The sequence below is a fragment of the Pongo pygmaeus genome, chromosome 18, assembly GCF_028885625.2.
Source record: "Pongo pygmaeus isolate AG05252 chromosome 18, NHGRI_mPonPyg2-v2.0_pri, whole genome shotgun sequence".
NCBI lineage: Eukaryota > Metazoa > Chordata > Mammalia > Primates > Hominidae > Pongo > Pongo pygmaeus.
The window spans coordinates 54652864-54678682 of record NC_072391.2 but is presented as its reverse complement, the minus strand read 5'-3'; the positions used below and the strand labels follow the sequence as shown (position 1 = coordinate 54678682).

The window sequence follows — 25819 nt, the reverse complement described above, 5'->3', positions numbered from 1 at the left end:
CCCACAGAGAAAGGGAACGTCTGCACGGGAAGTGACCCAGACCCGAAAAAAGGCACTGGACTATCAAAGGATTCAGAGTGATCCTTGAGTTTGAGGAAGCTCTCAAATATTTTTGCAAAAATGAATCTCTTACTGCAAAAACCAGTTCAGAAGGGAAGGATGCTACATACTCAACTATTACAAGAAAAAGTAAGACTTCCAGTGTTAACATCTGATTCATTCTTGGTTCATTTTAAGGCGTGCGTGGTTGCAATCATAATCTAAACTCCATTAATCATGGGGTAAAACTAATTTATCTTCGTAATATTTAGCTTCTTTTTCTAGGTAAAATCCCAATCAGGCCACGTTTTCCCCACCATCTTGGTGAATTTCTGGTCTTCTTTTAAATAGATTCACCTCGGGGGCCTTCCAGGGTACAGGATGTGGCGGGGAGTCCTCCAGACGCCTGTCCCGGCTTTCCAGTCAAGACCACAAACACCCTACCCCCAATAGAGAGAAAGCCCCAAAACAGCTGGGCGCCCCCGAAGGCGCATTACCGTAATTCCCCAGGGCCTGCCAACCACCATCGCAATGCAGAGAAAAGTCTCCGCCCGCTGGGCCGAGTGCTCCCCGCGCCTCCCACCTCTTAACAAGCGCGAGGTTGCTTTCGTCAACCCTTTTGTTGTACAGAAAGAGAAACTGAGGCCCGATGGGCACAGACTTGTTGGCCCACTTCCACTCGGTGGCAGAGCTGGCCCAGAGAAAAATGCAGGTAACAACAGTGAAGACTTGGTAAGCTCGCCCCACGTGCCGAGCTGGGACCCGCGGTGGCCGTTTCTGCGGGGGGCGCCTCGTACGTAGCTGGCGCTGAGGAAACCTGAACCAAGAAAGCCGAGCACCCCCCCGCCACTCTCGGCCCCTCACGGGGGTGGGGCCTCCGTCGGGGTCCGGCCCGCTCTGCAGCAGAGCCCACCGCCCCGGCCCGCAGCCCTCGCCCCGAAGTTAGGCTGGAGCCCCCACCCCAGCAGCTCGGCCGGCCGGGGTCACAGCGGGGCCGCAGCCTGCGACCGCTTCGGGGGCCCCGCCGCTCCCCCTGCTTCCCCTCCCCGCGGGAGGGAGGAGACTCCGCGGCCCTCCCTCGGCCCCTCTGGCGGCGGTCGCAGCTGCACCGTGCCCGCTCCACCCTGCCGCAGCGGCTCGGACGTCCGGAGCCCGCAGGTCCCGGCCCGAGGTGAGCGGGGGCGGCAGGCCGGGGGGCGGCAGGCCACGGCGGCCCGGGAACTCGCTCCAGGCTGCGCGCCTTCAGCGGGAAGGAAGGGGTTAAGTTGTGGGGCGTGCTAGAGGAGCAGACACAGTCGGGGCGCCCGCGGCAACCCCCGAACTCAGAGCAGAACTTTCCAGACCCCTCCCCGGCCTCCCTCGCCCCCCCGGAACCCCAGGTCTCCGGTGGGGAGGGGCCGCGGGGAGATGGGGGAGGGGAGGCGCCTCCGGAATGCCGCGGCTCGGGCCGGACGGGAGGGGGCGGCGGGCGGGGACGGAATTTGGAACTCTCCCGGGGGACCCAACGTGGTCGCCATGGCGAATGCGGGATGGACGGGCGGTGCTGGCCAATCAGAGCACGGCGCCCTGCCCAGAGCCGCGGCGGCTGCCAATGGGGGCCACGCGGTGGGGCGGGTGGGACCGCGCGGCGCGGGCCGGGAACCCCCTCCACCCTCCGCCCGCCGCTAGGGGGAGAGGGGCTGTTCGCAGGGCCAGCGGCTTGGGGGCGACTAAGTGAGGACTAAGGCGACGCAGGGCTGGGGCTTCAGTTTCTGTACCTTAGGTGGGGGTGGTGTCCACCTTCCCACCCCCGCTTTCCCAGGGCTCCTGTAGGGGTTGGATTGGTTTGGGTTCGCGAGATCTGCCCACCTGTTAGAGCGTTCAGGAATCTTTTTAGTGCCTCTCCCCATCCTGTAGGTAGGGAAACTGAGGCCCAGAGAGGGCAGGGACTTGCAGATATCACACAGCATATCAGTGATGGAGCTGGGACTAGCGGGATGTCTGCTGTACAAGAGTGAAGAGTTCACGGTGTTGCCGAGAGGGGTGGGGCTGGGGTCGGGGTGGGGCTGGGGTTGGGGTGGGTCCCCATGAAGGTTCACCCCACCATCCCAGCTGTGCGTATCCACTTGGCCTGGTGCCTGCAGACCCCATCGTGTAGGTGCTCCCGGGGGCATTGTGCCCCTCAGGTGGCTAAGATCCAGAAGAGGAGGCATCCCATCTCCAGCTCCCTACCCTCGTCTTGCTGCTGGTCTGTGGTGTGGACACAGACACGTAGCTGTCCCTCTGGGCCTCAGTTGGTCCATATGTAAAGAAAGGAGTTCAAATCAATGATCCCGGCTGTCTCTGGCTCCTCAGTCTAAGATGGGGGTACCTGGGAACAGGCCGGGGTGCCTACCCCTGGGCTCAGGTCCAGCCTGCAGGCCTAGCCTCCATCCCTTCCTTTCCCGCCAGCCAGCTCCCCCTAGAGGTCCTGCAGCTGGAGCCTGGGCAGCAGGTCACAGGGACAGGTGCCCGCAGTCTGTGGGCTGACCAGCCTTGGGCCCTGCACTTATTCAATCAGGCTGTCCTCTGTGGTTTCCCACTGGGCTCTGCTTTCTGTCCGCAGCCAGGCCTGTGGCCATGGGCTTGTCCCAGGGCCCTACCTGAAAGGCTCTGGGAGGACCTACAGGGTTTCAGAGCTGGGGGAAGGGGTTGGGGCACTGGGCTCCCCATCCCTTCAGCTGGCCCCTGTCCAGGCCTTGGCATTGCTCATTCCTCTCACTGATACGGAGAGACCCATCCAAACATGCTGAGGACAAAACACAACGTTGTTCCCTGGTGGGTCAATTAGGCTTCCCCAGGTAAAAGGTGGGACAGCCGACCTGGCCGTGAGATGACCTCTTACTCCAACCCTGGCCACAGACAGGCTCAGATACCTACCTGTCTCACAGCCTGGCCACGGACTGACTCCTGATCCTTAGCATGACTCAACCTTTCCAAACTCTGCATGGTCACAAGGGTACCCCTAAGAGTGGTACCACCTTCTTAGGGGTACCTTCCATCCATCATACATCTGCTGTATGCTGGGCCCTGTGCTGATGCCCTCGCTCATGGACTTCAAAGTAAGGCCTTTGCTGTAGAACAGGGAGGTGCCTGGTGCTTTCGGAGCATACTCTGTGCAGAGAGGTTAGAGAATGCTTCCCAGGGGAGGGGACACTGGAGGTGGGTTTTGAAGGATGGGTAGGAGTTTGCTGATGAAGGAAGGAGAGATATTCCAGACAAGTCCACAAGCAACAGGAACCACTGGGTCACTTTCTGTGGGCAGGGCTGATGAGGGCCTAGCCTGCAGCAAGTGTCAGATCAAAACATTCTTGTTTCTGTCCTGGAGTGAGCTACCAGTGAGCACAGCTGTGGGGCTGGGGTTCAGGAGCCCTGATGGAAGCTCTAAGTGGCACAAGTGTCCCATCTGGATGGGGGAAGCCTGTACTGCCAGAAGAGAGATGGCAGCTTGCCAGGCCTGGCTGTGGGAGGTTGTAGGGCTGTGGTCCCCAGGTGGGGGTGGGGATGGGGAGATCAAGGCATTTCCTGGAGTTGGTGGCAGCTGAACTTGAAGATGGGTGGGGGTTTTGGAGGCTGGGACATGGGCATTTGGAATACAAACCCAGAGACTTAAAGCAGTAATAGACCCGTCTGGCTGTTGGGAGGCAGGACAACGGAGGGTGGGGTAGCAAAGGCTCCCCAGGGCCTGTGGTGGCTGGTCCCACCCTGACCTGCCCCTTGGTGTGGCAGTGATGCCAAGGGAACAGGAGGCCACGCCCCACGCACATTGACACCCCATGGCAAGAGGGCACTGAGCCTGGTGGAAGCGGCGGGCACAGCAGCTGGGGCATCTCCACGACTGTGAGCCATGCTCTGCACTGCTACTGCCCCTCAGTGAGTGTGTGCGTTACCAGGGCTGTGTGTTGCGCTGCTACTGCCCCTCAGTGAGTGTGTGCGTTACCAGGGCTGTGTGTTGCGCTGCTACTGCCCCTCAGTGAGTGTGTGCGTTACCAGGGCTGTGTGTGAGTGTGAGTGTGCAGGTTACTGGGGCTGCGTGTGAGTGTGTGCATTACTGGGGCTGTGTGTGTGTGAGTGTGCGCGTTACTGGGACTGTGTGTGAGTGCAGGTCCCTGGGGCCATGTGTGAGTGTGAGCGTTACTGGGGCTGTGTGTGAGTGCGGGTCCCTGGGGCTGTGTGTGTGTACATTACCGGGGCTGTATGTGAGTGTGTGTCCCCAGGGCTGTACTGTATGAGTGGGGCAGGGTGGGGGGAGGCGTTGCTAGGCAGGGTCTGGCTGCCCTTGGGTCTATGTGGGAGGGCAGGATTCCTGGTGTTGCTGGGGGCAGGGTGGGCTTCTCCAGAAAATTCCCCTGAGGACCCCGACCCCCACCCCTTCCCACACACCCACTCCAGGGGACCCTGGGCCTGAAGTGCAAAGGTGGGAGTGCTGTTCCAAAACCTCCCTGCTCCTGCTGTGCCCCTTCCTTCTCCCTCAGCCCCTAGGAGGGGCCTGGCCAGGCCACTGGGAAGGAGAATGAGCTGAGTCTGGAGCCCCCATCTCTGCCTTTAGCATGGGTGCCTGGAAGCCATTAGAGACCTGGGTGGTGCCTGCCCTGGCCCTGCCCAACAGGCTTGGATTCCTGGAAGGAGCCGGTGGCCCTCTACGGGCCAAGCCCTGTGCCAGGCCTGGCAGCTCCCAGAGGCAGGGAGGATGTGGCAGTGGCCCCCTCCCTGCCAGGCTCCTAGTTCAGTGGCTGCGGGAAGGGCCCAGCAGACAGGGCCCGGGCCCCCATACCCAGCACAGCTGCCGGCTGGCATTCGGGTTTCCTGCCTCCTCCTCCTCCTCCCCTCCCCCACAGGCTCTCACATTGTTTTTCTTTTCCAAGAGCTTCTCTATGTGGAGCTAGGCCAGGAAAATGAGGAGTGCGTGTGTCTGCCTGTGTGTGTGTGTGTGTGTGTGTGTGTGTGTGTGTGTGTGTGTGTGTGTGTGTGTATCTGCTTCACTTGGAGATGAGCATGTCTTCTTGCATGTCCGTGTACCTGTGTGTCAGTGTGCTGGCATGTGTGTGTCTTCAGGCGTGTCTGTGTCTACAGGCGAATGTCTCTCCATGCACCCGTGTCGTCGTGTGTGCCTATCGGTCCATCTGAGCATATGTATGTCTGCCCCTGGGTCTTTGCATCTGTGCATGGGATTGCATGTCTGTGTGTGCACAGATGTTTGTGAATGCACATGGGCATCAAGGCCAGCCAGCTCACTGAACAGGCGGAGAGACTGGGTCACAGAGGCACAGCCTGCTAGGGATCTCCCGGGGTGTCAGTGGTGTACATGGAACCAGAGCCTGGATCTGTATGGCTGTGTCTGGGTGCGTGACACAGATGTTATCAGGGTTGGGATGTACATGTTGTGTTTATGGAACTGTGGGTAGTAAGAAAGCATCGCCAAATACTCAAATATCCCAGACTATTAACATGCAAATTCCAAGCTCCACACCTACCAAACATGACTCTCTCAGGTATAGGGCCAAGTGTCCGGGTGAATCTGAAGGACACCCTGATGAAGAAGCACTGGTCTCTCTCACACGTCCCCCCTTCTACACATGGGGAAACTGAGGCCCAGAAAGGGACAGTGGCTTACACGAGGTTGGTGTCAGAGCTGGGCCTAGACCTCATGCATGGTGAAGGCAGACAGACAATAAACAAACAGCAAATGGCCTAAAGAAATGCAGTGGGATCGCTGAGCAGCACGGAGGAACCTTGACAAAATGTCAGAGTTTTAAAAAATACTGCTCCATGTGGTGGTGTAAACCTCCAATGCCCATAGTTGAAGGTAAGAGTGGGCAAAGCAGTGGAGGGAACAGGGTTGGCGTTTGCTAAGAGAGGCCAGAACAGGAGGGGCCTCGGGCACGGAGGGTGCTGGCAAGGGAGAGATTAGGAGCACAGAAGGTGAGCTGGGAAGGAGAGGGACATGAGAGTGGGCAGTGCAGTGGTGGGATCAGTGGCTTGCGGCTCCTGCTGGGATTGGAGAGTATTTGGAGTTGAGTCCTAGAGGGAGTAACCTTAGAATTGAGGCTAGGGAGGAATCAGTATTGGTAATGACACAGGGAGGGGTCACCAGAGTGGTCAGGTTCTTATAAGAACTCACTCTGGCTGTTGCTGTTGAGAATGGATTTGAAGGAGGTGAAAGTGCATGATGGGCAGGGAGGTGGGTGTGGGTACTGTTGCCCAGGTGAGTGAAGGTGGTGTGGACCCTGACAGGTTAGTGACTGTGGACAAAGAAGGTGGATGGAAGGTAGATGCACAGCAGATAGACTGACAAGGTTTGGCGGTGGGTGGGGGAGGAGAGAAGGCAGATTTCAGGGTGCCCCCAAAGCTGGAAGGAATGAGGAAGTGCCTTCTCTGGAAGGAGTGAGGAAGTGCCTTCTCCCGGAGGAGCACCCAGGCGGAGCTGGTCACGGGGGGAATGGAGGCAGCAAGTTCTATTTTGACCAAGATGAACCTAAGTCCTCTATCAGGCATCCGGCTGGAGGTATGGGAGGCTCTGAGGGCAACCTGGGCTGGAGAGAGACTTGGAGTTGGGGACATAGCGAGATGGCTCGGGCAGGGATAGCGTGAGAGGAGAAGGGGGCCCAGGGCCCGATGACAGCCGCACTCGAGGGATAAGCCCTGGGGGTTCACCTGGGAGGCTGACGAGCAGCTGGAGAGGAGGGGAAACCTGGAGAGGAAGACCTGGAAGCAAGTGAGGCAGGGAAGCAGGTGCCATGGTGGGTCCAGAGGGCACACTGTCACAGGGGACTGGAAACCAGCCTGGCACAGGTGGCCGGGTGACAGAGCACCAAGGAGATAGACGGAGTGGAGACAGCGAGTGTGGACCACTTTGGAAGGGCCTTAAAAGGGAGGTGCCAGGGGAGGGGAGAAGGTGTCAGGAGATACTTCAGCACAGGTAAGACCCCTGGAGAGGACGTCACTGGCTAGGGTGGGACTGACAGGAGGGAGGCCTTCGGCTCAAGGAAGGAGAACCCCTCTGTCCTCTCAGGGGCAGAGCGGAGGGGGCCGTGGGGCTTGACAGCTTCCTTTTTCACTGCAAAACATGACGATAGATCATCTGCCGAGAATGAGGTGGGTAAGAGATTGGAAAGAGGGTGGAGAGGGGACATAGAGGGCTGCCAGGCAGCCTTGGGGACAGCCAGTGCCGAGAGTCCCACCGACAGTGCACTGATCACTCAGAAAGGGTGGGTCTTAGGGGCAGGTGTGAAGATCTGTGGACCAGGGCTCTCTGCCTAATGGGGAAGGAAAGGTGTGATGTCCCAAGGGGCTGTTGGTGGGTGGCAGTCAACAGAGGCCGCAGTGGAGGGAGACTGGGGACAGAGAGGGACATGCCTCTCATTTAAGGGGGGGGGCATGGCCCATAAATGGCAGAGCCCAGTGCTGCGCGATGGGGACGCTGAAGTGAGACACAGAGAACGAGAGAGCTGTTTGCGGTGAGTCAGGGTAACAGGGAGGGGTGGTTCCGGCAGAGAAGGCGAGAGAACATCCTGCTGCACTCTCAGAAGCCCTTTCCAACTGAGGACTGGTTTGTTTCCATCATCATCCCCAGCACGTGCATTCATTCAGCAAATCCTTACTAGAGTTTGAATTTGGACTCATAGATACCATAAATGGAGGTAATCATTTTCTTCACCTCCACTCTTTAAGGAATAAATGAGATCGTTCACCTAAAGCCCTGGGCACAGTGCCTGGCTTGTGGTCTGCCCTCCACAAATATCATTGTCATCATGTGTTGGGACTAAAACAGTGGCCAGGACCCAGTCCTGGACCACAGCAAACTCTCACAGCCTTGGTTAAAGGTACAGAGCAGACACACAAATGACAGGGTAAGTTAGTGCAGTGATGGAGACACATAAGGGGCTGATGGACCTGGCCTGAGGTGCTCCAGGAGGGCTTCCAGGAGGAAGTCTTCAGAAGAGTCTTAAATATGAGAAGAGTTAGCCCAGTGCAGGAAAAGGCAGGGAGGGGACTCCTGGCACCAGCCCAGTGCCCCCGCCTGGGTCCCGTGCGGAAGTTGGATAGTAGTATAGTATAAGCCATCAGTGTGTGAGACGGGACCGGGAGAATAAAGAACAGATCAAGGTTTCAGATCAGCGCCGCTGCGTGAAGGGATTGGAGCAGGGAGTCTGGAGGCCACTGAGGAGGCCTTTGCGGGCCCTTGCTCCACCAATCCTGCCTCATTGGGACGCTCCTGGAACAGAACTCGCTCCTCCCACCTTGGCCGTTCTGTTCCCTCCGCCAGGGCCTTAGCGCGGCTGATCTTCCAGACTGACGGTGGTCAGAGTCCAATAACGGTTGTGTTCTCCCGTAGGTCCGGGGAGGCGTCCTCCGCCCGGTGGCCCAGAGGGAAGCGGGGCACGGCGTCATCATGCACAGTTGTATCGCGTCCGCCGCGCGTCCCCGGAGCCGCCCCTGAGCCCGGCCGCGAGTTCGAGCCCAGGGCCCGCCCGGCCGCACCATGAGCCACGGGCCCAGCCCCCGGCTGGCCGAGTCCCCGCAGCTGTCCAAGGGCAGCCTCCTGACCATCCTGGGCAGCCCGTCGCCGGAGCGCATGGGGCCTGCCGACTCCCTGCCGCCCACGCCGCCCAGCGGCACGCCCTCGCCCGGGCCGCCGCCCGCACTGCCCCTGCCCCCCGCGCCCGCGCTGCTGGCTGACGGCGACTGGGAGAGCCGCGAGGAGCTGCGGCTGCGGGAGCTGGAGGAGGCGCGGGCGCGGGCGGCGCAGATGGAGAAGACCATGCGCTGGTGGTCGGACTGCACTGCCAATTGGCGCGAGAAATGGAGCAAGGTGCGCGCTGAGCGCAACCGCGCGCGCGAAGAGGTGCGCCAGCTGCGCCAGCGCCTGGACGCGCTCACCAAGGAGCTGGCTGGCGCGCGGCGCGAGCGCCAGGAGGCGCAGGGCGAGTGCGAGGCACGGGGCCGGGAGCTGGCGCGGCTGAGGGGCGCCCGGGGGGTCGCCGACCAGACGCGCGACGGCCCGGAGCCGGAGCCGGAGGCGGAGCGCGAGCCAGTGCGTGACGTCGGGTCCGAGAGGCCGCCAGGCAGCCAGGTGTGCGGCGCAGGCAGGGCGTTCGCGCTCCAGTCTCGAAGTGGGCGGGGCCGATTGGCCTGAGCTGGTGGGCTCAGAAACGAGCTAGTAAAGGCCTGGCCTCCTGGAGGTTTCACTTCTCCAGGTCGGGTTCTACCCTTGCGGGGCCTCACATCATCTTCCTTCCGGAGACCTCAGGGTGGGGAATCCCAAGTTCTGTGATCCCTGCATTCCCACACCTGAGAAGTCAACAGAACCAAGGAATCATCCCCTTTGAGCAGGAGAGGGATCCAGCAGCTTGCCTGGAAGTTAGCTGATTCGTAGCAGAGCTGAATCCATTGATTCAATCAGAGCTGAGCGGTGGGAGAAATCAGGGCACTGGGATCACAGAGGAGGTCCCTGACGCAGGCTTCACAGAAGCTTTCCTGGAAGAGGTCACATTCAAGCTGAGACTAGAATAATGAGTAGGAATTAGCTGTGAAAAGTGCCTGGAGGGCAGGACGACGTGGCTCGTACCTGGAGTACCAGCTACTTGGGAGGCTGTGGCTGCGGCAGGAGGATCCCTTGAGCCCAGGAAGTCGAGGTTGCAGTGAAATATGATTATACTGCTGCACTCCAGCCTGGGCAACAACTCCATCTCTAAAAAATAAAAATTAAGAAAAAAAGTGCCCGAAGGCATTCCGGCTGATGGAAACTGCCTGTGCAAAAAGTCTAGAGGCTGAGAGGGCCTGGTGAGTTTGGAAAAAGGCAGTAATAGCAACGGCCGTCATTCACTGGGCGCCCATGCAGCACTTAGCCGAGCATGTGCGTTATCTAGGTAACCCCCACAGCAACCCTCTAAGATATTTGCTCCATGGGGAGGATCCTGAGGCACAGAGAGATTCAGAAGCAAGGTCTGGGCTGGGCGTGGTGGCTCATGCCTGTAATCCCAGCACTTTGGGAGGCCAAAGCTGGTGGATCACCTGAGGTTAAGAGTTCAAGACCAGCCTGGCCAACATGGTGAAACCCCGTCTCTACTAAAAGCACAAAAATTAGTTGGGCATGCTGGCAGGCGCCTGTAATCCCAGCTACTCGGAAGGTTGAGGCAGGAGAATTGCTTTAACCCGGGAGGTGGAGATTGCAGTGAGCCGAGATCACACCATTGCACTCCAGCCTGGGCAATGAGAGTGAATCTCCATCTCAAAAAAAAAAAAAAAAAAAAGCAGCAGCAATGCCTGCCAGCCGGTGACAGCTTGCTGGGGTTTGAACCTGGACAATCTGACTCCAGAGTCCAGGGTAATAATCAGGATGGCTGCTGCATTAACAGTGGGTGCAGAGGGCACCCTCTCCTGAGCCAGCAGGCCTGTTACCAGAAAGCCACCTAGGGGCAGGTCCAAGCTCAGCTCCCCAGCTCTGTCCCCAGCTCAGTCCCTGGACATGCCAACTCCTCCAGATAAGACTGCCCCATCCTCTCTCCTGCCCAGCCCCCTCCATCCCGTAGGCTAGTGTGGGCACTGCTGCCTCCTGTGGCTGAAGTCCCCTCTTCCCTGGGATGACCTGGTGTTTGGAGGTGGTGTTCACTGCTCACAATGCTGTTCCTGTCCTATCCTTATTCCAGTTGTCGGTCACAGGCCAGAGAGCTGTGGGCAGTGGCAGGAGCCCTAGGCTTGCAGTCTGAGTTTGTTCTGCAGCTCAGCCTTTTCATGCTGTGGCCCAGAACAAGTCCTCTCTGTCCCTGTTCCCCATTCGTAAAATGGGGCTTTGGACCAGGTGCCACCTCTACCTGAATAATCTGAGATACAGAAGAGTAGCTCTCACTCCTCAGGTAGTCCTCAGGGCCACGGCTCCAGTCCAGCTAGGGAAACCGAGGGCCGGGCCAGGAAGAGGCTGGCCCAGACTCATCTGGAAAGGCTGTGGGAGAAGCTGGAACAGGGGCTGTGGTCCTTGTGGGTTTGTGTTAGAGAGGCCTTGGAGATGGGCAGTGGCGGAGAAGAAGGGCAGGATGGCAGGGAGGAAGGGGGCTCGGCCCTGGGTTCCTAATTTCTCACTGCTTCCTGTCTGGGAGCTGGCTCTCCTCACAGGCACTGCTTGCCCATGTCACCAGTCTCCCTGTGCCTTACTGTTTGCCCCTGAAAAAACAAGATCTTAGAGCTAGAATTCCTTTGGAAGGAATCTAGGCTTAAGCCATTATAGGAATTCCTGCTTCAACATTTGTTCCCATCGGTGCCCCACCATAGGTTTGCATACTTCCAGTGACAGGGAGCTCACCACCTCTCCTGGGGAATCTTCTAGGATACAGGGAACCATGGCGGATGACACACTGCAGCTCCAGGAGGTGAAGGGGGAGGCCCAGAGCAGGGCATGTCTTCCTTCTCCAGAGATGGAGAGGCAGGCAGCAGAAGAGGAAACTGAGGCCCAGAGACACTGTGTGACTTGCCCAAGGTTACCCATCAAGCTGATCTCAGACCCAGGGCCTGGCTTGGCGGCCACTGGTCCAGCCTCCACCTTGGTCCCCGCAGGAACTGGAGCTGGTGGATAGCCTGCTGAAGAGCATGCCAGAGGAGTCTGAGGACTGCTGGGAGGCACGCAGCCTGGGGGCCGGGGGCCCTCGGGGCAGCTCGGGCCGCCAGGAGCGCAGCCGGCTACCCTGGGAGGACACAGCTGCCACGGAGGAGGAGGCCTCCAAGTTGACTGCCCTGCGGCTACGGCTGGATGAGTCCCAGAAGGTGCTGCTCAAGGAGCGAGAGTGAGTCACGGGAGGCGGGAGGGGGCAGGGACAGGGCCAGGCCGTGCTACAGTGCCCTCAGAATCACAGAACGTTAGACTCACGAAGATGACAGGTGGTGTTTAGACTGTGTCTTGGAACTATAGAGCAGTGAGTGGTGTTCCACCCAAGAACTCAGTGCAAATTTTTATTTATTCATTCAAATAATACATTACCAGGCACCTGTTCTGGGCCAGGCACTGTGCTCTGCCCTGAGGATACAGCCATAAATAAGACAGAAGCCCCTGCCTTCCTGAAACTTACTTTCTAGTTGGGGGAGAGGGCTGTGGACAGGGTAAAAGCAGGGAATGGAGACAGGGAAGTTGGAAGGTTGCAGCTGGGACCTTGGTTTTGGACGTGTGAGTTTGAGATGGCAGGGAGGCAGCTGGGGATGTGAATGAGTCTGGTTTTCATGAGACAGGCCTGGGCTGGAGATAAAAATGCAAGAGTCACCAGTGAAGAGATGATATTGAAAGCCATGAGCTGGGCTGGGCGCGGTGGCTCACACCTGTAATCCCAGCACTTTGGGAGGCCGAGGTGGGCAGATCACTTGAGGTCAGGAGTTGGAGACCTGCCTGACCAACATGGTGAAACCCCATCTCTACCAAAAATGCAAAAATTAGCTAGGCATGGTGGCAGACACCTGCAATCCCAGCTACTCAGGAGGCTGAGGCAGGAAAATTGCTTGAAGCCGGGAGGTGGAAGTTGCAGTGAGCCGGAATTGTGCCACTGCACTCCATCCTGGGCGACAGAGCAAGACTGTGTCTCAATAAATAAGTAAATAAATAAATAAATAAGTAAATAAAACGATGAGCGTGGCCAAGGGCCAAGGAGTGAGTGTGGATAGGGAAGAGGTCAGAGGATCCAGCCCTGAAGTGCCAAGTGTAGAGGTCAGTTGGAGGAAAGGGAAACAGCAGAGGAGACAAGAGAAGGGAGCCGGGCTGGGGAAGGGGAACCGCAAGAAACCGTTTTCCGGAGGACAGAGTGATCAGTAAGAACAGGGCTGAGCCCTGACCATTGGATTTAGAATGTGGAGGTCACCAGTGACCTTGATCAGGGCAGTTTAGAGGGCATGAGCTTGATGATAATGAATATTCTGCAGTTTTTCTGTCCAGAAATTAAATACGTCAATAGCATAACCTATCTACACACTCCTTTTTTTAAAAATCAATATAATGGCCAGGTGCAGTGACTCATGTCTGTAATCATAGCCCTTTGGGATTCCGAGGCAAGAGGATTGCTTGTGGCCAACCTGGGCCATACAGCAAGACCCTGTCTCTACAAAATAATAATAATAATTATATATATATATATATATATTTTTTTTTTTAGACAGAGCCTCACTCTGTCGCCCAGGCTGGAGTACAGTAGCACAGTCTCGACTCACTGTAACCTCTGCCTCCCATGTTCAAGTGATTCTTCTGCCTCTGCCTCCTGAGTAGCTGAGATTACAGGCATGTGCCACCAGACCCGGCTAATTTTTGTATTTTTCATAGAGACGGAGTTTTACCATGTTGGCCAGGCTGGTCTCAAACTCCTGACCTCAGGTAATCCACCGACCTCAGCTTCCCATAGTGCTGGGATTACAGGCATGAGCCATTGTGCCTGGCCTACAAAAAAAAAATAAAAATTAGCTGGGAACAGGGCTGTGCCACTGTAGTCCCAGCTACTTGGAAGGATGAGGCGGGAGGATCGCTTGAGCCCAGGAGGTCGAGGCTGAGGGAGCTGTGATTGTATGAATGCACCAGTGCCCTCCAGCCTAGGTGACAGAGAGAGACGCTGTCTCAAAAAAAAAAAAAAAAAAAAAATCAGTATAATGCCTCTGTGAAGATGTAGGCAGAGGTCAGGGTGATGCTTTTGTGGACATTGTTGCATCTTTGGCCAAGGAATACCAAAGATGGCCAGCAAACTGCCAGAAGCTGGGGGAGAGGCATGGAACAGATTCTTTCTCGCAGCCCTCAGAGAACCAGCCCTGCCAACAACTTAATCTTGGACTTCTAGCTTCTAGAAATATGAGAGAATAAATTTAGACTGTTTAAGCCAAACAAGCAAAAAAATCAACCTAGTGCACTAACTGAAATATAAAGTAGAAGTGAAAGTAACTTTTTTTTTTTTTGGAGACAGAGTCTCGCTCTGTTGCCCAGGCTGGAGTACAGTGGTGCTATCTCAGCTCACTACAATCTCTGTCTCCCTGGTTCAAGCAATTCTCATGTGTCAGCCTCCCGAGTAGCTAGGACTACAGGCACACACCACCACGCCCAGCTAATTCTTTGTATTTTAGTAGAGACAGGTTTTCACCATGTTGCCCACGCTGCTCTCGAACTCCTGAGCTCAGGCAGCCCACCTGCCTTGGCCTCCCAAAGCGCTAGGATTACAGGTGTGAGCCACCGCGCCCAGCCTGAAAGTAACTTAAAATACACGTGTTGTGATATGGAAGCGCTTGGGCATAGCTCCTCTAGAAGAAATGGTGAAGTGGTCAGAGTGGGTGTCTTTAAATGGGATGATAGTGACGATAGTTATAACAGCAAAGACATAGCACATGCTCCAAGTCAGGTGCTGTGTTGAAGGCTTACATGTATCTGCGCATTTAAGTCACCTTGCAGGATAGCTGCAAAGGCGGCTCATGCAGGTGTGCAGAGTTAGCAATTCAAAGACACAAGTGGTGTCACTGTGATGAGCTTTCTTGAGAGATGAACAGCCTTTGGTAAAGTTCTGAACAAAGCAAAGTGCAGCCAGGCACAGTGGCTCATGCCTGTAATCCCAGTAATTTGGGAGCTCGAGGTGGCAGGATCGCTTGAGCCCAGGAGTTCAAGGTTGCAGTGAGCTGTGAACAGACAGGAACATGGTGGTCTTTAACAGATGAGCCTGGGGTACAGCAGGAGGGAGGTACTTGCCCAGAGATGCCCAGTGCTCTGGAGCCCTGACCACCTCCCCACAATATGAGCTGGGCACTTGCACTTGGGTAGGGAGTGCAGTTCCGGGGAGTGAGCTGTGATCTGCACTCCAGCCTGAGCAACAGAGCCAGATCCTGTCTCTAAAAACAAAGAAAAGTGCAGTCTTCCTTCAGTTTATACAGTGATTCCATTCCTAGAAAATTCAGTGTATGTTGTATAAAAATTACTTTCTGTTTTGATGTAAATCAGAATGAGGCTCTAGGCTCAGAACATCTCCACCCTGAGCTATGTCCAGTGGGCTGTGCATGCATTCAGTAGGATGCAGGATGCCTCCTGATGGGCAGGATGCCCAGGGCATTGCAGGGAGTCAGGCACCCTGCCCCCATCCACTAAGTGACCCCTAATCATTGTGATAGCCAAAAATGTCGCCATGGGTTTTCAACATGCCTCCTACAGGGTGACGTTGTCCCCTCTGGGAACCCCATGTTGGAGGCGTGGAGTGTTCCACTCTCAGAGAGAGAGGCCAGTGTGGTGTGGGGTCATGAAGGGCAGCGTGCTGGAAGGTGATGCTGAGCTCAGCCATTGGTGAGCACCTACTGTGCCAGGGCCAGGCATCATGCTTGTTACCTACAGTGCCTTATTCAAGATCAAGGCAGGGTGGGGGTTATGGGAGGATGTAGGGATCTCACACAGTGACGATGGCAAGAGAGGACCCTCTCTTCGGGTCACTGGACAGTGTTTTCCAGTGTTTCTATCTGCAGAACCATGTGTTCAGACCAAGCCTTGCAGGGAACATAGTCTACAAAACAGACAGGAGCAGGGTGGTCTTTGACAGCTCTTCGAGAAGAACAAGGTGGGGCAAGGAGTAGAGTGGCCAGTGCTGGGGCCACCACCTCCTGGAGCCATGTTCAGATGAGCCTGGGGTGCAGCAGGAGAGAGGTACTTGCCTGGGGATGCTCAGTGCTCTGGAACCCCGACCACCTCCCCACAATGTGAGCTGGGCACTTGCACTTGAATAGGGAATGCAGTTCCAGAAGAACTGCAAAGCCAGGGTGTTTCTAGCCAGATAGGGTGCCTGGGCCTGAATACCAAGGCAAGGATTTTGGACTTGGGCTCAACAAGTGCAGAGGGCACACAGCAGGGCCACTCTTGGTGAGGACTCCAAGCAGAGGGCCTTGGTGAGCTCACCCCCATATCTGTCCCTTCCCCAGGGATAAACTGGCATTGAGCAGGAACATTGAGAAGCTAGAGGGGGAGCTCAGCCAGTGGAAGATCAAGTATGAGGAGCTGAGCAAGACCAAGCAGGAGATGCTCAAACAGGTGAGTCTTGGAGACCAGAGGGGCTTCCTGGAGGCATCAGGATCGTGCTGTTGAATTTCAGTAGTGGAGATGGAAGAGAGAATTCATTCATTAATTCATCCGACAGTCGTTCTTTTTTTTTTTTTTGAGACAGAGTCTTGCTCTGTCACCTAGGCTAGAGTGCAGTGGTGTGATCTCGCCTCACTGCAAACTCCACCTCCTGGGTTCAAGTGATTCTCGTGCCTCAGCTTCCCGAATAGCTGGGATTACAGGCACCCACCACCACGCCCGGCTAATTTTTGTATTTTTAGTAGAGACAGGGTTTCACCATGTTGGCCAGACCGGTCTCGAACTCCTGGACCCAAGTAATCCTTCTGCCTCGGCCTCCAAAGTGCTGGGATTACAGGTGTGAGCCACCGTGCCTGGCTTTATTTATTTTATTTTATTTTATTTTATTTTTATTTATTTTATTTTATTTTATTTTATTTATTTTATTATTTTATTTTATTTTTTTAATTTTTTTATTTTATTTTATTTTATTTTATTTTATTTTATTTTATTTTATTTTATGTTATTTATTTTTTCTGAGTTGTTCTGAGTGCTGGGCAGGCAAGGTCCCTGCCTTCAGGAGCTCACTTTGTGGGGGCTGTGGGCATGGGAGACCGACAGTCAGCAGGCAGATTCATAAGTTATGAAGGAGTCAAAACAGAATGAGAGAGATGGGGTGGTAGGTCAGGGAAGGCCTAAGAAGGTGGCATTTGAGGCAAGACTAAAGGAGCTAGAGGAAGCTGTCTTTGAGAAGATACAGGGGAGAGTGCTCCTGGCAGAAGGCACAGCGGTGCAAAGGTCCTGAGGCAGGAACAAGCCCAGCGTGTGTGGGAAACAGGGAGGGCCAAGTGGCTGGAGAGCAAGAAGTGAGAGGCGAGGCCGCAGGAGGGGGCCTTGTAGACCAGGATGAAGAGGAGGAGTCTGGATGTGGCATTCATTGGGTTCCTATCTGTACTAGGTGTCACCGAAGCCTCATGGCAGTCCAGGGAGCAGGGTCCTCATGTCCCCATCTTACAGATAGGGAAACTGAGGCTCCAGAGAAGGGAATCCATCACTGCAGTGTGGGGGCTCAGAGCAGGCTGAGCTGCCACTACGGCCTCCTGTGCAGGCCTCAATGGCCACCAGAGGGCGCAGCCACCCAGGGAACGCCACACTGGATCGGTGGGAGGATCCAGAACTTTAGAGCCTGAAACTGTCCTGGAGGGGACCAAGACTGGTCTTACGTGAGAATCTGGGAGCATCACAGCTGGGAGGATCACAGAACTTTAGACCCTGAAATTGTCCTGGAGGGGACCAAGACTGGTCTTACATGAGAATCTCTTAGGAAATCTCCTAAAATACAGATTCCCAGACCTCGCCTCCACCCTCCTGAATCAGCACCTTTCGGGGCTGGGTCCAGGACCCTGTTTTTTTAGTCTTTTCAAATTATGAAGTATAATCATTTGAAGAAAAGCGAATGAAACACAAATGTACAATTTAGTAGAAAATTATAAAGGTTCTCTTTTGTATCTGGTGTCTCTCCCTCAACATTATGTGTTGAAAACTCATCCGTGTGTTACGGGGAGCAGCAGTTTGTTGGGGTTTGCTGTATACTGCAAGAAATGTTATTGTCTTAAATGCACGCCAGGCAATTCTGATGCACCTGTGTGCAGAGCAGTGTTGGAATCAGTCACTGTACATTGAGGGCGGCCCTGTGCCCAGGCCATACAATGACATAAAGGTGGACAGACACACAAGCTCCCCGTCCTCCCAGGCTAGCTTTCCAGTGGGGAGTGGGATGAGGAGGCCCCTCCTCCAGGCCAGGTGGACAGAAGAGGCATTTCTAAGGAGGGGGCCTTTAGGTCAAGGCCTGAGAATAAGAAAAATCAGTCCTACAAAGTGTCTCAGAAAGATCCACGCATGTGCAAAGGCCCTGTGGTGGGCAGGAACTTGGTGTGTCTGAGGAACAGAAAGGAGTCTCTGGTGCCTGGAGTACAGTGAACTAAGGGGAGAGCGGCGGGTAGGTGTCCAATCGTGCAGGGCTTTGTGAGAGCGTAGAGAGGAGTTGAACTTTACCCTAAGGCACCTGGGAGCCATCAGAGGCTTTGTGGGAGGAGGGTGGTATGATTGTGTTCATCTTTGTTAAAAGCTCCCTCTGGGCTGCTGTTGTGGAAAATGGGTTGACAGAGAAGGGCCAGCAGTAGACACTGGGAGGCTAGACAGTAATGAGGAGGAGAGACATTGCGAGGAGCAGAAGTGGTCAGATTCGAGGTCTGTTTGGAATACCTGGTGCCTGCCCCATTTGGGCGCTGCCTCGGGCTCCACACTGAGCACTCCTGCACTGGCGCCCACCCCCGGAGCTGGTTCCAGGCTATATCCTGGTGGTTCTCATGACCAGGTGGGGCCTTATCCCTGCAGCTCAGCATCCTGAAGGAGGCACACCAGGACGAGCTGGGCCGCATGTCTGAGGACCTGGAAGATGAGCTCGGTGCACGCTCCAGCATGGACCGGAAAATGGCCGAGCTGAGGGGCGAGGTGAGGCCATGGATGGGACCCAGGAGGACCTGGGTTTAGGGGTCCTGGGGCCCTGCCTCCATCAGCAGGTCACTGGGAACAGGGCAGGGGCCAGGACTGTGCTCTGAGGGGGCCCAGCCACATCCAATGGTGTCCTGATCTGCAAGAGGCAGGCCTCTCTCCCACACAGAGGCCAGAAGCGCCCTCACATCGTGTACACCATGAAATGAGCCCGGCTTAATTATAGCCAATGCAGCTGGATCTGCTTCCTGGAGCCAAAAATGGCTCCAGGAGGTGGCGGGGGCGTCTAGCTCAGGCCCTGCATGCTCTCTCCCCTGGGAGTCCTCACTCTGCCCTGCCCTGCTGCAGATGGAGCGGCTGCAGGCCGAAAACGCCGTGGAGTGGGGCCGCCGGGAGCGGCTGGAGACAGAGAAACTGGGCCTTGAGCGGGAGAACAAGAAGCTGCGGGCACAGGTCGGGGACCTGGAGGAGGCACTGGCCCGGCGGCGGCGGCAGACAGCCAGTGCACTGGACTGCGACCTGAGGGCCAGCCAGGCCGCGCTCTTCGAGAAGAACAAGGTGGGGCAAGGAGTGGAGTGGCCAGTGTTGGGGCCGCCACCTCCCCATCCAGCCAGAGCGCAGCCTGCCTACTATGTGTCAGGCCTGGTGATAATTATGGTAGCTGCATGTATTCAGCACCTTGTGTGCTAGACCAGTTGGTAATTATAGTAGCCGCATTCATTGAGCACTTACTGTGTGCCAAGCTCCACTCTAGGTGCCGGAGACACAGCACTGAACAGACAGATGTGGCCTCCCGTCTTCCCCTCATGGAGCTGAAGGCTCACTTGGGGGATATACACGTGGCTCTCTCTGTCACACAGATTCATGCCAATCACACAGCTTCATGGACACCAGCAAGAGGAGGGGATACCAGGAGACCTGGCTTAGGCCCACGGTCCTGGAAATACCTCCCAGAGGCAGTGACATTTTAAACTGAGTTCTCAGCCAGGCGCAGTGGCACACACCTGTAATCTCAGCACTTTGGGAGGCTGAGGCAGGTGGATCACCTGAGGTCAGCAGTCTGGGACCAGCCTGGCTAACATGGCGAAACCCCGTATCTACTAAAAATACAAAAATTAGCCAAGCATTGTGGTGGGCACCTGTAATCCCAGCTACTCGGGTGGCTGAGGCAGGAGAGTCGCTTGAAACCAGGAGGCGGAGGTTGCACTGAGCTGAGATTGCACCACTGCACCCCAGCCTGGGTGACAGAGAGAAACTCCATCTCAAAAAAATAATAATAAATAAATAAACTGAGTTCTCCAGGAAAAGCAGCCGTTAACTGGTAGTGTGCGGATTTAGGGGAGGGAATGGAGAGAAGTTAGGAATAACATGAATAAATGTCCATGGTGAAAGAGACACAGAGCTTTGGAGGAACAAGGCCAGTGTGCTGGAGGGGAGTGAGCAGGGGGATGTGGTAGGGGAGGCACGAGTGGTGGGACTCCTCGAGAGAGTTTAAAGCAGGAGGGGAGTGTGAGCAGGCTGTGTGGGCAGAGGATGGGAAGACAGGCTGGGGGGAAGCTGTTGACGTTCTGTGGACAACAAGAGAGGGAGGAGACCTGGACTAGGTTGCAGTCGGTAGAGATGGAACAAAAAGGATGGACTCAAGAGACCTTTAGGCAATGCCTATTCCCATTTTACAGAAATGGAAACTGAGGCTTGGAGAACTCACAGAGCTCCAGGGTGAGCACCTCTTTTGCTGGCTGCCCTTCCTCTTCCCAACCACTCTGGGCTCTGAGACACCCACCCATTCCCCAGCCTAGCTCATTCCCAACCCAGGGCTTTCAATGCCATATGCCCCTGAAGACTCCAGACCTCATCCTTCCTTGGAAACCCCGACCCTGCTCCAACAGCTCCAGGGTAGATCCAGTAGCATCTGAAAGTTGCACTTCCAAACCGGAGCCACAGGTTCCGCCCACCCAGCCTTCTCACCTCCCTAGAAGGCACCTCCAGCCTCTGGCTGCTCAGCCAAACCTCTAATGCTGATATTTCAGACAGCAGATGGAGAGATTCTGGGAAGGAGAGACACCCAGCATCCCTAGAACTGCCTGACCTCGTGGGACTCCCTGGCATGGCACCCAGGCTGATACTGATTCCCCCCTCCCTCCCACCCCATCCCTGTGCCCTGTAGGAGCTGGCAGACCTGAAGCATGTGCATGGCAAGCTGAAGAAACAGTTCCAGGAGAAGGTGGCAGAGCTGGCACATGCCAACCGGCGGGTGGAACAGCACGAGGCCGAGGTGAAGAAGCTGCGGCTGCGGGTGGAGGAGCTCAAGAAGGAGCTGGCCCAGGCTGAGGACGAGGTGAGGACCACGGAGGGGCAGGGCAGCCACACACCTTGACCAGGGAGGAGTGCGGGCCACAGGGCCCTCCTGGCTTCTCCATTCTCAGCCCGTGGGGCCTGGCACAAGCCTGGCTCTCAGGAGGCACCCAGGGTAGAGTGGGTAGATGTGTGATGAATGGTGGGTGGGAGGATGGGAAGAAAAATGAACAGAAGACAAGATGGATGTGTGCATGGATGAACCGATGGGTGAAGGAATGAATGGATGGAGGAATGGGAGAGAAAGGCAGGGCAGGCGGATGGATGGGTGGATCCAATGGATGTATGAACAGATGATGGCTGGATGGGTAGACAGTGGACAGACGGATGGACAGACAGTGGACAGACGGATGGACAGCTGACTGGGTCAGTGGGTGGAAGAACGAATGCAGAGGGAGAAAGAAGGCCAGGTTGATGGGAAGATAGGTGTGTCCGGGAGAGCGGGAAGGCGTGGCTAGGCATGCTAGATGGGCAGCTGATTAGATGAATGGATGGGGAGTGGTGGGTGACTGTCTCCATGGGCAGATGAATATCTCCCTGGATGAATGGTCCAATGGACAGACTGATGGGGACAGAAGGATAGGAGGTGGATGGCTGCATCAGTAGTGCAGGGCCTGGGAGGATGGGTAGATGTGCAAGAGGAGGCAAAGGGGATGGAGAGGAACCAAAGGGATGCTTTTCTAGAAGAGGTAAGCCTTAGCCTAGGCCTCAAGGAGCAAACGCTCTCGGAGGAGCACCTTCCCAGGGAACAGCAGTAGGAGTGGTTTTCCCTGGGCGGGTGGCCGGCCTTGCCCAGCCCTGGGTGACCCTCATGCTTTCGGCCCTGCTCACCCCCACAGCTGGACGAGGCCCACAACCAGGCACGTAAACTGCAGCGGTCGCTGGACGAGCAGACGGAGCAGAGCGAGAACCTGCAAGTGCAACTGGAGCACCTGCAGTCCAGGTGGGCCCCGGGCAGGGAACAGAAACAGGGCAGAGACTTCCAGCCAGGGAACCCTCCGGTCAGAGATGGAGCCCAAACCAAGGCTGGAGGGGGAGACGAAGAAGGAAGAGATCCAGGTGCCTGGAGCCAGAATCCTGTCCCCTCCAGCAGGAAGGGCCAGAGCCAGGAAACCAGGGCAGGGGGTGCAGGAAGTCAGGCCAGCTGCAGGCCCTGGAATTGTCTCCTCTAGCAGGAGGGCTGGTGGGCGGAGTGAGGGCAGGAAGGGCGGGCTGGAGAGGTCAGGCCCAAGGCTTGGGGCAGTGGGTGGGGCCAGAGGGGCTCAAATAAGCAGCCCTTAGGGTTACTGGGCCCAGGTGACACCAGGACAGCAGGGATCTGAGAGACTGAGAGACTGGAATCGAGGAGGGGCCCCAGGCCCGGATCCCTTCCACTGCCAACAGGCCCCACCCAGCACACTCTGCCTCCCTCCCCCAACCCTGTCTCTGTCCCAGCACTCTGTGAATCACAGAGCCAGGCGATATCAGAAAACTTCAGTCCAGGTCCCTCCCACTTCACAGCTGGGAGGCCCAAGGAGCATCGGAACCATAGCATTGACCTGTGCCGGGCCCTGAGAATGCACTTAGTTGCATTCTCTTCTTTCGTGGAATAGAGGGTGCCTGGTTCTGCAGCCAGACTGCCTGAATGGTCTGAAGCCTGGCTCAGCATTAGCAGCTGTGTGGCCTTGGGACATTTATTTAACCTCTCTGTGTCAGTCTCTTCATCTGTAAAATGCAGATGATGATAGTTCCTACCTCTTGATTGTTGTGAGTATTAAATGAGCTGATCCATTCTTATGAAAGTACCTGGAGGCATGGTAGCTCACACCTGTAATCCCAATAGTTTGGAAGGCCAGGGCAAGAGGATTGCTTGAGACCAGAAGTTCGAGACCCCCTGGGCAACATAGCAAGACCCCATGTCTACAAAAAATACAAAACTTAGCCAGGCATGGTGGTGTGTGCCTGTAGTTCCAGCTACTTGGAAGACCGAGGCAGGAGGATCACTTGAGCTCAGGAGTTCATAGCTATACTGAGCTGTGATCACACCACTGCACTCCAGCCTGGGAGACAAAGTGAGATCCCATCTCTAAGAAAAAAAGAAAGAAAGAAAGAAAACACCTGGCACATAATAAATGCTGCGTGATTGTCAGCAGCTGCTGCTATTACTACTATTACTACTACCGCTGCGGAGGGGCTTATATTTGGGTTACATATTGTGCGTCAGCATCACGCTGCTTCTATGAGAGAAAGGAAAGATGTTTTTTCCTAGGGAGCTGGCAGATGAGGAAACTAAAGCCCAAGAGGGTAAGTCTTTCCATGGCCACACAGTTGGTGGGTGGCCAGGCAGAATCACCCCTGGCCATCAGCCATCCAAGCCCTTATTTATTGAGCATTTACTATATGCTGCTGTTTGCTGAGATCTTGTGGCTTAGAGTATGGGCTGCAGAGACCTAACAGCTATTGTGCCATGGTAGACTGAGCCTCGATTTCCCCATCTGCCTGGGATGACGCCCATAAAGTGTTGTGCAGGGGCCCAGGCGTGGGTCCAAGTCAGGACCCATGCCTGGCTGGCTCTGCCCACTCTGACCCAGCAGCACACACCCTTCAAAAGACCACTTAGCCTTGGGGCTTTCCCGCAGTCTGGGTCACACTGTTCTGGAGCCATAAACTCCAGAAGTGGGCAGGCAGGCTCTGCTGGGCCTCTCAAGTGCTTCCATCGGGGAGGGTGGGGCCACCCAGGACCGCTGTGTCGTTTTATTTTCCAACTTTTTGTGCTTTAATGTTCCGGGGACAGCTCACTAAATCACTGTGCAGTAATGGAGGCCCCCGCCTGTGCCCCTCCCTTACGTGTTAATAATTCATGCCTTCCAGTAAGATGCAGCCAGGGCGGCCACTTTGCTGGGGGGTTGGGGGGAGGGATCGGCATTTCCTTCACCGGCTCTTCTTAGACTCAAAGTTTTCCTCGTAAATTTTGACTGTAGGAATTTTAATGTGAGGAAGAACTAGGGCTGAGCCCTTTCTCACTGACACTGGGAATGTAGAGGGCTCAGCCCACCCCGCACTGTCACCACCAACCAACTCTGCTGCCTGTGCTCTGAGAGCCAGGCTTGGGTTCAAATCCTGCAGCATGATCTTGAGCCAGCTCCTTCACCTCTCTAACCGCCCAGCTGCTCTGGCACCACCCACTTCAGTTCAGAGCTCTGCCCCACTCCCCACCATCTGTGTGACTTTGAGCAAATGACTTCACCTTTCTGTGCCTCGGTTTCCTTGCTTGTAAAAATGGGGGTGTTAATGGCACCTCCATCATATAAGGAGATTACAGGAGATGAGACAGCAGGGAAAGCATCAGGGAAGGCTTAACTGCTCCAGCACCAGCTGCAGCCGCCTTATCGGGGGACTACCGGCCAGGCTGCTCTAACCTCCTGTCACCCCCACCCCACAGGCTCCGCAGGCAGCAGCAGAACGCTCCCCTCTTTGGGAAGATCCGCAGTGCTCGCTTTGGCACCGAGGAGGCCGGGGATGGAGCCAGCGACCTGGACGAGGACGAGGACCTGCAAATCCAGGTGGCCTAGAGCTTCCTGTGGCTGGGCAGGATGGGCCGCCCCATACCTGCCCAGGGTCCAGGCTAACCAGCCACTCAAACTGATGCAGCACCTAGGCTCACTCTGGGACCAGTCCCTGCCACAGCCGAATTTCTTCTCTCCCAGGGATGGCGTCGACAGTCCCACCTACCAATGCCCTGTGGAAAGGAAGCCTATGTTTTATATATATATACACACACACACACACACACCCCCAGGAGTCTTTGGACCCATTTGGTTTTATAAATACAGGACAGCTCCAAGGCCCAGTCCAGATGACCTCACCCACCCAGGACTTCACGCAGGGCTGGGCATGTTGGGGGCGGTTGTTGGAGCCCCAGCCTGGGCTGCTTCTGTAGGCTTCGCTGTTCGTCATACAATGCAGTGAACCCAGTTATTTGTAATAAATGAAGTTCAAGTTCTTGGGGCATCTGAAAGTGTGGCAGATGTGGGCAGGGGTTGTGGGGGACGGCATCGGCCTGCACCTGACGCTGAACCAGAGCTCAGGAATGTCAAGTAACTTAATAAATGAGTGAATGTGAAGAAGAAAGAATGAATGAATGAGGCCAGCCACGGTGGCTCACACCTGTAATCTCAGCACTTTGGGAGTCCAACGCAGGTAGATCTCATGAGCCCAGGAGTTCAAGACCAGCCTGGGCAACATGGCCAAATCCCGTCTTTACTAAAAACACAAAAATGAGCCGGGTATGGTGTTGGTCGCCTGTAATTTCAGCTACTCAGGAGGCTGAGGCAGGAGAATTGCTTGAAGCCAGGAGGTGGAGGTTGCAGTGAGCCGAGATCACACCATTGCACTCCAGCCTGGGCAACAGAGAGTCTCAAAAAAAAACCCACAAAGAATGAATGAATGAACATCTGAGCTGCTGAGCAGTCTGGTATCCACTCCTGTGGCGAGGAGGAAGAAAGTACAGTGCGTGCCTACTCTAGAGACTTCAGTTCTGACACCCGATGGATTCATGTCTCTGCCCCTTATTAGCTATGCAACCTCTGGGAAGTTACTTGCCCTCTCTGAGCCTCAGTTTCTTCATTTATAAGATGTCTCAGAGCTGTCACAAGAATTAGATAGGTTAACCCAGAGCTCAGTAAAGGTTAGTTATATTAAATACATAAAGGTTTTCCCTGGAGAGGAGGGATTTGCCAGGTGGGCGCGGGGCATGAAGTTCAGGTATTGATGGAAGTTTACCTAGAGGTAGGTGTGGACACAATAAATTACAAACCCTTTTTTTTTCCCCAGCCCTGCCCTAGGTAGCGAAATTACAAGCAGTTTTATTTTTGGTAT

At 55.6% G+C, this 25819-nt stretch overlaps 1 protein-coding gene across 2 annotated transcripts; it reads left to right on the top strand.

Annotated features, from left to right (window-relative positions):
* Window positions 1-618: 618 nt before the first annotated feature.
* Window positions 619-24944, top strand: CCDC102A (coiled-coil domain containing 102A). 2 transcript variants are annotated; one of them, XM_054455023.2, is made up of 9 exons: window positions 619-751; window positions 8393-9130; window positions 11608-11834; window positions 15958-16066; window positions 18491-18607; window positions 18956-19165; window positions 20775-20945; window positions 21802-21905; window positions 24384-24944. In XM_054455023.2, the coding sequence occupies exons 2-9, from the start codon at window positions 8540-8542 to the stop codon at window positions 24511-24513; spliced, it is 1659 nt and encodes a 552-aa protein (XP_054310998.1). In that variant the 5' UTR covers window positions 619-751; window positions 8393-8539; the 3' UTR covers window positions 24514-24944. The 2 variants fall into 2 exon arrangements, with proteins under 2 accessions (XP_054310998.1, XP_054310999.1); XM_054455024.2 differs by lacking the exon at window positions 619-751 and adding an exon at window positions 1074-1210.
* Window positions 24945-25819: the final 875 nt, after the last annotated feature.

What these genes read in the sequence shown, in the direction of transcription:
- CCDC102A (XM_054455023.2), top strand. Translation starts at nt 8,540, where the DNA reads ATGAGCCACGGGCCCAGCCCCCGGCTGGCCGAGTCCCCGCAGCTGTCC. An exon ending in GTGCTGCTCAAGGAGCGAGA is followed by an intron (nt 11,835 to 15,957) that starts GTGAGTCACGGG and finishes TCCCTTCCCCAG; the next exon opens with GGATAAACTGGCATTGAGCA. An exon ending in CTGGAGCACCTGCAGTCCAG is followed by an intron (nt 21,906 to 24,383) that starts GTGGGCCCCGGG and finishes CCCACCCCACAG; the next exon opens with GCTCCGCAGGCAGCAGCAGA.